This window comes from Lipotes vexillifer, unplaced genomic scaffold (genome assembly GCF_000442215.2).
Source record: "Lipotes vexillifer unplaced genomic scaffold, Lipotes_vexillifer_v1.1 scaffold1008, whole genome shotgun sequence".
NCBI classification, from domain to species: domain Eukaryota; kingdom Metazoa; phylum Chordata; class Mammalia; order Artiodactyla; family Lipotidae; genus Lipotes; species Lipotes vexillifer.
Genome location: NW_006772616.1, coordinates 5,432,248 through 5,442,991, shown reverse-complemented (window position 1 = coordinate 5,442,991; position 10,744 = coordinate 5,432,248). Strand labels below are relative to the sequence as shown.

The following is a 10,744-nucleotide window of genomic DNA, read 5'->3' as shown; positions in this document are numbered from 1 at the left end:
TCTGCCTATCAGTTACATAAAGAGTTTTTTAAGTATCTACATATCATGCATCTTTTTTGCACCAAAAAAGATTCATTTCATTTGGGGATTTTGAGTGGTTCAGAGTGGTACAGTTTTATGAAAAGAAGAAAATCTGTGTTTTAAAGCAATTCATTTTTTCAAGTCTGACTTCTTTGTATATTTATTTTACAGATTAAAGGATTCACCTGAAGACACAGCATCTATTCATCAGAGACTGGACAAGAGTTACTCTTGCTTTTGGCAATTAAAGATGATGTTGTCATGGAAACAGTTGATCCTGCTTTCATTCATTGGCTGCCTAGGAGGTAACAATAAGCTATATTTTCTAAACTGAAGTTAGAACTATACTTGAGTCATTTGTTAAATAATTTTTAAAAGTTGAACTAATCCTCCACAAGTCTTTTTTTTGTCCCAGAAAGGAAATTCTAATTTTCCCTTCTGATAACTGGATTCTCATTGTGCTTCCTAATGTTTGCAGACCATTATATTTTCATTACAAATATAATGGCATTTAATGTCATGGATCTAATAAGAACCTGCTGTATAAAAAATAAAATAAAGTTCAAATAAAAAAAAGAATAGATACATGGGTACAAAAAATATTATGGATCTACTGTAGTGTTATGAATATAACAGTTAATCAGAATTTGAGAATGTTAATTCATGACTTTTTTACCAAAATGGCTAAATCTTGTAATCTGTAGTGTAAAGGGAAAATACAGATTTTAAAGAATGTCAGTATTTTCATATCTAATCTTAAAAACAATACTGTTTTTCTTTCAGCAAATAAGTTATTTAAGGGACCAAAAATAAGGATAGAATTTTTATTTGTTAATATTGAAAATTTGAAGTTTAGAACAAAACAGAAAGAAAAAGGAATAATTCTCATATACTCACCATACAAAAGCAACTCTTAAAAATCATTTGATGCATTTCCTTCCTGTTCATTTTGTTTCATTTTCTTGAACAGGGGAAGAGTAAGACAAGGATTTTTTTAAATGAAGTAACGTGTACAACGATTAGTTTTTTGCTTTATTTTATTGTATTTTATTTTTTTATTGGGGTATAGTTGTTTTACAATGTTGTGTTAGTTTCTACTGTACAGCAAAGTGGAGTTCCCTGTGCTGTACAGCAGTTTCTCATTAGTTATCTATTTTATACATATTAGTGTATATATGTCAGTCCCAGGCTCCCAATTCATCCCACCCACCCTTTCCCCCCATGGTTCCCCCCATACATTTGTTCTCTACATCTGTGTCTCTATTTCTGCCTTGCAAACAGGTTCATCTGTACCATTTTTCTGGATTCCACATACATGCGTTAATCTACGATGTTTTTCTCTTTTTGACTTACTTCACTCTGTATGACCGTCTCTAGGTCCATCCACATGTCTACACATGACCCAATTTCATTCCATTTTATGGCTGAGTAATATTCCATTGTATATATGGACCACATCTTCTTTATCCATTTGTCTGTCAGTGGGCATTTAGGTTGCTTCCATGACCTGGCTATTGTAAATAGTGCTGCAGTGAACATTGGGGTGCATGTGTCTTTTTGAATTATGGTTTTCTCTGGGTATATGCCCAGTAGTGGGATTGCTGGGTCATATGGTAATTCTATTTTTAGTTTTTTAAGGAACCTCCATAGTATTCTCCATACTGGCTGTATCATTTTACTTTCCCACCAACAGTGCAGGAGGGTTCCCTTTTCTCCATACCCTCTCCAGCATTTATTGTTTCTAGATTTTTTTATGATGGCCATTCTAACCGGTGTGAGGTGATATCTCATTGTAGTTTTGATTTGCATTTCTCTAATAATTAGTGGTGTTGAGCAGCTTTTCATGTGCCTCTTGACCATCTGTATGTCTTCTTTGGAGAAGTGTCTATTTAGGTCTCCTGCTCATTGTTTGATTGGGTTGTTTTTTTGATACCGAGCTGCATGAGTTGTTTTTATATTTTGGAGATTAATCCTTTGTCCGTTGATTTGTTTGCAAAGTTTTCTTTCTTTTTATTATAAAAACTCTCCAGCACCTAAAGGGTTGAAAGAATAGTACAATAAGTACCTATATATGCACCACTTAGATTTAACTATTGTACCATTTACTGTACTTGTTCTATATATATACATATGTGTGTGTATTTCCCATTCATTGTTTGATTGACTACACCATTTGAAAGTAAGTTACAGAAGTTACCACCTCTCACCTCTAAAAATTTCAGCATCCATCTCCTGAGAAGACCTACCTTTTAGATAAACACAGGTGCTTTATGATACTTAAGGAAAGTAACAAAAAAAAGTAGCTTGTCATTTTTCTTTTCTAAGAGGAGGAAATTGGTGTGGAACGAGGCCAAATGCATTGTTAAGTAAAATATATGTTATTTGAAAACATGTTTATATTGGAGTAAACTTCCAAGCCCTTATGTCAAACTTCCAAGCCCTTAAACATTCTTGAAGTATTTAAATGATACTTGAACCTCCAACTTTTAAAATAAACTTTTTTTAAGCAGGTTTTCCGCTGTGATGCCTCACTTTTGTTTCCCAGAACATTTTCTTTCCTACTAATCTAGCACTGAGGAAAAAAGGAGTAATCATTTATAAATTTCTACTCTTTTAAATAGTTTTTGGAGAAGGACCAACACGGATATCAAAATAAGTCTTTTTCTTGGATTATTTTCATTTACAAAATTTTAAATTTGAGTTCTGTTTACAAGGAGAAAATGAAAGGGAATACACTACAGCAGTATTATTATTCGCAGTATCAACTTTCATAGAAACAACCTTGAACTTTTACAATTCGTTGGAAACAGGTAGATATACTCAGAAAATGCAAGTATAGCTAAAGCAAATGAGATCAGTATTTCAAAGGTTTAAAATTTTGAATTGTAATTTTACACTGTGTGCCAATATTTTGTAGAAACATTTTACAGACTTATGAACGAATTTATGGAGAAAGCCGTATCCATTTTACTAAAATATTAAGACATTAAAAAATTTAAAGGTCAACTTGATTTTCTGGGTATGTCAGTAAAAAAGCTATAAAGGTTGGTAAGGGGGAAGTGGACTAATTGATATATGATAAATTATATGTAGGGTATTACTTAGAGAATTGGTAATCTGTATAATTATAGTATGGAGGAAAATTTGTCTCTGACTAATTTTCTAAAGAGTATTGATTGCGTACAGTTCTTTATGTACTGAACATTGGTACTCGTTTTGGATTTACATAAAATTTAGATTAAAAAGCCAGCTTGTGAGTGTGATATTCTGTTAACCAATATTGGGTCATTTTTTAAGTATTAAAGTTAAAATCTGTTCATGAGGTAGGGAAGATCGCTAAATAAATGCCAAGTAAAAACATGTTATGTGAATTCAGTTGTGTAGAGTCGAGTCTATCCAAAGACGTAAACTCAGTAAGTATAGCAAATGCTTGATAATTTGTGTTTTCGGTTTTCTCAGATTTAAGCTTTTTGTTATACATTACTTTCTGCATGTTTAAAACTGTTTCCTTCTGTTGTTCTGTCTCTGCATGTTTCTCTCTGTAGCAAAGGGGCAGATAGTAATTTTTGGCTGGGAATTTTTCCGAAGGTGGATTTAATCGTGTTTTTCCTCCAAAACACCAGGCTGCATTCATTCTTTTCAAAATATTTATTAAGCATCTGTTATGTACCATACATTGTTTCCAGTGAAGAAAGTGGACAGAGATCTGTGTCCCTGTGGGGTTTATATTCCATCATGTTAGGGTAGAAAATGATGTTGATTTAGTAGATGCTCGTGCTGTGAAGGAAAAGAAGCAGAGTAAGATGAGAGTGTTGGGGGGGGCTGAGAAGTGAGTTACCAGAGGTCATCAGGTCCATCCTCATAGAGAAGGTGACATTTGGGCTAAGACTTCGTGGCGAACGAGTTGACCTCGTGGGTATTTAGGGAAGGGAGCTCCAGGCAGAGTCAGCAGTCCATCCAAGTGTCTAATATATGACATGCTGAGGATTTCTAGAAACAGCAGGAAAGTTAGCCTGGTTGGACAAGGAAGAGTTACGGGAAAGAAGTAGTAGGTGAGAGCCAAGAGTTAACGTGGAGATGGATGCGGCAAAAATGAAGGCCTTGTGTATCACTGAAAATATTTAGAGCTTTTGCTCTGAATGCCCTCAGGAGCCATAGTGTGGTTTGATCAGAGAAGTGATGTAATCTGGCTTTTTCTTTTCTTTTTTTTTTTTTTAAGGATCTGGCTGGCTGTTGTGTTGTGGATTGATTGTAGGTGAGCAAGCAGAGGTATCAGTGGGAAGTTAATGCCCTAATTAGGCAAGGGTTGTTTATGTCTGACTCCAGGGTAGTTAGCAGGGGCGGTGGTCAAATTTTGGATATATTTTGAAGGTATATCCATGAGGATTTGTGGATGGAATATATGTGGGATATGAGAGAAAAGAAAACCTTTATGATAACCTCAAGGCTCTATGTCACCTTGTGCCCACATCAAGAGGTGTACCTTATGAATGAAATGAAGACCCTGCACAAAATAAGGATGAGAGTTTTCCAAACTAAAGGTCACTACCAAATAGTGGGTTAAAAAAATCAATTCTGTGGGTCACATTTAGCATTTTTTATTAGAATAAATAAATTAAAATTAAAGTAAGACTAGAGTGTAGTATATCAGCATACACTGCCCACTTAGTAAATATTGTCTGTTGAGCACTTCTGGGCATTTGGGACATGGCAGTGAATAAAACAGACAATGTCCCAGTCCTCATGGAGCTGTCCTTTTAATATTGTGTATTGGGTCTTGATCTTACATATATTTCTTACTGAGTTGCTATGAAAAAAGTTTAAGAGCCAGAGACCTAGTTAGAGAACAGAGAGATAGAGACAAGAAGAGGAAGGAACACTCAGATGAGGAAAACAGTAGTAATGACAGGAAAATTAATAATACTAACAATAGTAATTGATGCTCATTCATTGTGTACCAGGCACTGTGGAAAATGCTTTACTTAGGTCATCTAGTTAACAAAAATAAAATGAGATAGATATTATTTCTATTTTGGAGATTAGGGAACAGTCTCTAAGAGTTTAAGTAACTTGCCCAGTCTACTGGTTGTCTCAAGATTTCTGTTTATCTCTGTAATCAGAGTATAGTTCCCTATCACTAGAATTTACCACTTCAGTAGTTTCTCTTCTGGAATGAAGTCAGAGGTATACGCCATGGGCTAAAAATCGTCAAGGACCCAAGGAGATTGTTATCTTGCTCCTTAATTACCTATTAGTTCGTTGCTTAACTGTATTAGATGCTTCACATGTTCACTGTCCTATATGGGAGCCGCTTGCCACGTGTGGCAGGTGAAGATTGGAAATGTACCTACTCCCAACTGAGATGTGGCCCAATGGAGACTCTAAAATGCAGTAAAAGTCTTTTACAGAATGTAAAAGACTTGTAACCAAAAATATTCAGAGTTTAAAAGAATTATTTAAATATCTCAGTAATTTTTATTGATTAAATTTTGCACTGATAATAATGTAATTATATTTGGTCAAGCAAAAATATTATTAAAATTAATTTCACCTGTTTCTTTTAACCTTTTTTAATGTGGTTACTAAAATTTTAGAATATGTGTGTGACTTGTGTTATATTTCTATCAGACAGCACTGCCCTAAACATTTATGAAATAGAAACCCGACCATTTTGCAAACGTTTTCTAATATCTAATACCACAAAGGGAGCCCAAATCATAGAAGCTAATGGGGACTTTTTGTTTTTGTTTTTGTTTCTGTTTTTAACTTTTGAATTTTATTTAATTTACATTTTATACAGCAGGTTCTTATTAGTCATCCATTTTATACACATTAGTGTATACATGTCAATCCCAATCTCCCAATTCATCACAACACCACCCCCCACCCCCCACTGCTTTCCCCGCTTAGTGTCTTTACGTTTGTTCTGTACATCTGTGTCTCAGTTTCTGCCCTGCAAACCAGTTCATCTGTACCATTTTTCTAGGTTCCAATATATGTTTTAACATACGATATTTGTTTTTCTCTTTTTGACTTACTTCACTCTGTTTGACAGTCTCTAGATCCATCCACATCTCTGCAAATGACCCAATTTTGTTCCTTTTTATGGCTGAGTAATATTCCATTGTATATATATACCACATCTTCTTTATCCATTCGGCTGTCGATGGGCATTTAGGTTTATTCCATGACCTGGCTATTGTAAATAGTGCTGCAGTGAATATTGGGGTGCAAGTGTCTTTTTCAATTATGGTTTTCTCTGGATATATGCCCAGTAGTGGGATTTCTGGGTCATATGGTAATTCTGTTTTTCATTTTTTAAGGAACTTCCATACTATTCTCCGTAATGGCTGTATCAATTTACATTCCCACCGAGAGTGCAAGAGGGTTCCCTTTTCTCCGCATCCTCTCCAGCATTTGTTGTTTGTAGATTTTCTGGTGCTGCCCATTCTGACTGGTGTGAGGTGATACCTCATTGTAGTTTTGATTTGCATTTCTCTTATAATTAGTGATGTTGAGCAGCTTTTCATGTGCTTCTTGGCCATTTGTATGTCTTCTTTGGAGAAATGTCTGTTTAGGTCTTCTGCCTATTTTTGGATTGGGTTGTTTGTTTTTTTAATATTGAGCTGCATGAGCTGTTTATATATTTTGGAAATTAATCCTTTGTCCATTGATTTGTTTGCAAATATTTTCTCCCATTTTGAGGGTTGTCTTTTCGTCTTGTTTATGGTTTCCTTTGCTGTGCAAAAGCTTTTAAGTTTCATTAGGTCCCATTTGTTTATTTTTGTTTTTATTTCCATTACTCGGAGGTGGATCAAAAAAGATCTTGCTGTGATTTATGTCAAAGAGTGTTCTTCCTATGTTTTCCTCTAAGAGTTTGATAGTGTCTGGCCTTACATTTAGGTCTTTAATCCATTTTGAGTTTATTTTTGTGAATGGTGTTAGGGAGTGTTCTAATTTCATTCTTTTACATGTAGCTGTGCAGCTTTCCCAGCACCACTTATTGAAGAGCCTATCTTTTCTCCATTTTATATCCTTGCTTCCTTTGTCATAGATTAGTTGACTGTAGGTGTGTGGGTTTATCTCTGGGCTTTCTGTCTTGTTCCATTGATCTATATTTCTTTTTTTGTGCCAGTACCATATTGTCTTGATTACTGTAGCTTTGTAGTATAGTCTGAAGTCAGGGAGTCTGATTCCTCCAGCTCTGTTTTTTTCCCTCAAAACTGCTTTGGCTATTCGGGGTCTTTTCTGACTCCATCCAGATTTTAAGATTTTTTGTTCTAGTCCGTAAAATATGCCATTGGTAATTTGATAGGGATTGCATTGAATCTGTAGATTGCTTTGGGTAGTACAGTCATTTTCTCAGTATTGATTCTTCCAATCCCAGGACATGGTATATCTCTCTATCTGTTGGTATATCTCTCTATCTTTAATTTCTTTCATCAGTGCCTTATAGTTTTCTGCATACAGGTCTTTTGTCTCCCTAGGTAGGTTTATTCCTGGGTATTTTATTCTTTTTGTTGCAATGGTAAGTGGGAGTGTTTCCTTGATTTCTGTTTCAGATTTTTCATCATTAGTGTATAGGAATGCAAGACATTTCTGTGCATTAATTTTGTGTCCTGCAACCTTACCAAATTCATTAATTAGCTCTAGTGGTTTTCTGGTGGCATATTTAGGATTCTCTCTGTATAGTATCATGTCATCTGCAGACAGTGACAGTTTTACTTCTTCTTTTCCAATTTGGATTCCTTTATTTCCTTTTCTTCTCTGATTGCTGTGGTTAGGACTTCCAAAACTATGTTTAATAATAGTGGTGAGAGTGGACATCCTTGTCTTGTTCCTGATCTTAGAGGAAATGCTTTAGGTTTTTCACCATTGAGAATGATGTTTGCTGTGGGTTGGTCGTATATGGCCTTTATTATGTTGAGGTAGGTTCCCTCTGTGCCCACTTTCTGGAGAGTTTTTATCATAAGTGGGTGTTGAATTTTGTCAGAAGCTTTTTGTGCATCTATTGAGATGATCGTATGGTTTTTATTCTTCAGTTTGTTAATATGGTGTATCACATTGATTGATTTGCGTATATTGAAGAATCCTTGCATCCCTGGGATAAATCCCACTTGATCATGGTGTATGATCCTTTTAATGTGCTGTGGGACTCTGTTTGCTAGTATTTTGTTGAGGATTTTTGCATCTGTATTCATCAGTGATATTGGTCTGTAATTTTACTTTTTTTTTTGTAGTATCTTTGTCTGGTTTTGGTATCAGGGTGATGGTGGCCTCATGGAATGAGTTTGGGAATGTTCCTTCCTCTGCAATGTTTTGGAGGAGTTTGAGGAGGATGGGTGTTAGCTCTTCTGTAAATGTTTGATAGAATTCAACTGTTAAGCCATCTTGTCCTGGACTTTTGTTTGTTGGAAGATTTTTAATCACAGTTTCAATTTCATTACTTGTGATTGGTCTGTTCATATTTTCTATTTCTTCCTGGTTCAATCTTAGAAGGTTATACCTTTCTAAGAATTTGTCCATTTCTCCCAGGTTGTCCATTTTATTGGCATAGAGTTGCTTGTAGTAGTCTCTTTGGATGCTTTGTATTTCTGTGGTGTAACTTATCCTTTTTCATTTCTAATTTTATTGATTTGAGTCCTCTCCCTTTTTTTCTTGATGAGTCTGGCTAATGGTTTATCAATTTTGTTTATCTTCTCAAAGAACCAACTTTTAGTTTTATTGATCTTTGCTACTGTTTCCTTTGTTTCTTTTTCATTTACTTCTGCTCTAATATTTATGATTTCTTTCCTTCTGCTAACTTTGGGTTTTGTTTGTTCTTCTTTCTCTAGTTGCTTTAGGTGTAAGGTTAGGTCGTTTATTTGAGATTTTTCTTGTTTCTTGAGGTAAAATTGTATTGCTATAAACTTCCCACTTAGAACTGCTTTTGCTGCATCCCATAGGTTTTGAGTCGTCGTGTTTTCATTGTCATTTGTCTCTAGGTATTTTTTGATTTCCTCTTTGATCTCTTCAGTGATCTCTTGGTTATTTAGTAATGTATTGTTTAGCCTCCTTGTGTTTGTGTTTTTTACGTTTTTTTCCCTGTAATTGATTTCTAATCTCATAGCGTTGTGGTCAGAAAAGATGCTTGATATGATTTCAGTTTTCTTAAATTTACTGAGGCTTGATTTGTGACCCAGTGTGTGATCTATCCTGGAGAATGGTCCATGTGCACTTGAGAAGAAAGTGTAATCTGCTCTTTTTGGATGGAATGTCCTATAAATATCAATTAAATATATCTGGTCTGTTGTGTCATTTAACGTTTGTGTTTCCTTATTACTTTTCTGTTTGGATGATCTGTTCGTTGGTGTAAGTGAGGTGTTGAAGTCTCTCACTATTATTGTGTTACTGTCGATTTCCTCTTTTATAGCTCTTAGCAGTTGCCTTATGTATTGAGGTGCTCCTGTGTTGGGTGCATATATATTTATAATTGTTATATCTTCTTCTTAGACTGATCCCTTGATCATTATGTAGTGTCCTTCCTTATCTCTTTCAACATTCTTTATTTCAAAGTCTATTTTATCTGATATGAGTATTGCTTCTCCAGCTTCCTTTTGATTTCCATTTGCATGGAATATCTTTTTCCATCCCCCTCACTTTCAGTCTGTATGTGTCCCTAGGTCGAAGTGGGTCTCTTGTAGACAGCACATATATCGGTCTTGTTTTTGTATCCATGCAAAGCAAGCCTGTGTCTTTTGGCTGGAGCATTTAATCCATTCACGTTTAAGGTAATTATCGATATTTATGTTCCTATGACCATTTTCTTAATTGTTTTGGGTTTTTTTGTTTTGTTTTGTTTTTGTTTTTTTTTGTTTTTGCGGTACGTGGGCCTCTCACTGTTGTGGCCTCTCTCGTTGCGGAGCACAGGCTCCGGACACGCAGGCTCAACGGCCATGACTCATGGGCCCAGCCGCTCCGCAGCATGTGGGATCTTCCCGGTCCGGGGCACGAACCCCTGTCCCCTGCATCGGCAGGCGGACTCTCAACCACTGCACCACCCGGGAAGCCCTGGGTTTGGTTTTGTAGGTCCTTTTCTTGTGTTTCCCACTTAGGTAAGTTTCTTTCGAATTTGTTTTAGAGCTGGTTTGGTGGTGCTAAATTCTCTTAGCTTTTGCTTGTCTTTAAAGCTTTTGATTTCTCCATTGAATCTGAATGAGATCCTTGCTGGGTAGAGTAATCTTGGTTGTAGGTTCTTCCCGTTCATCACTGTAAGTATATCATGCCACTCCCTTCTGGCTTGTAAAGTTTCTGCTGAGAAATCAGCTGTTAGCCTTATGTGGGTTCCCTTGTATGTTATTTGTCGTTTTTCCCTTGCTGCTTTCAGTAATTTTTCCTTGTCTTTAATTTTTGCCAATTTGATTACTATGTTTCTCGATGTGTTTCTCCTTGGGTTTATCCTGCCTGGGACTCTCTCCGCTTCCTGGACTTGGGTGGCTATTTCCTTTCCCATGTTAGGGAAGTTTTCGACTATAATTGCTTCAGATATTTCCTTGGGTCCTTTCTCTCTCTCTTCTCCTTCTGGGACCCGTATAATGCGAATGTTGTTGCGTTTATTGTTGTCCCAGAGGTCTCTTAGGCTGTCCTCATTTCTTTTCATTCTTTTTTCTTTGTTCTGTTCCGCAGCAGTGAATTCCTCCATTCTGTCTTCCAGGTCACTTATCCGTTCTTCTGCCTCGGTTAT

At 35.9% G+C, this 10,744-nt stretch overlaps 1 protein-coding gene across 1 annotated transcript in view; it reads left to right on the top strand.

Annotated features, from left to right (window-relative positions):
* The first annotated feature begins 249 nt into the window (after positions 1-249).
* Positions 250-10,744, top strand: part of CNTN3 (contactin 3) — a 247,909-nt gene continuing 237,414 nt past the window's right edge. Inside the window, exon 1 of the mRNA XM_007447671.1 lies at positions 250-326. Within this exon, the coding sequence (XP_007447733.1) occupies positions 272-326 (55 nt within the window). The 5' untranslated portion in view covers positions 250-271. The remainder of the gene's footprint in view (positions 327-10,744) is intronic.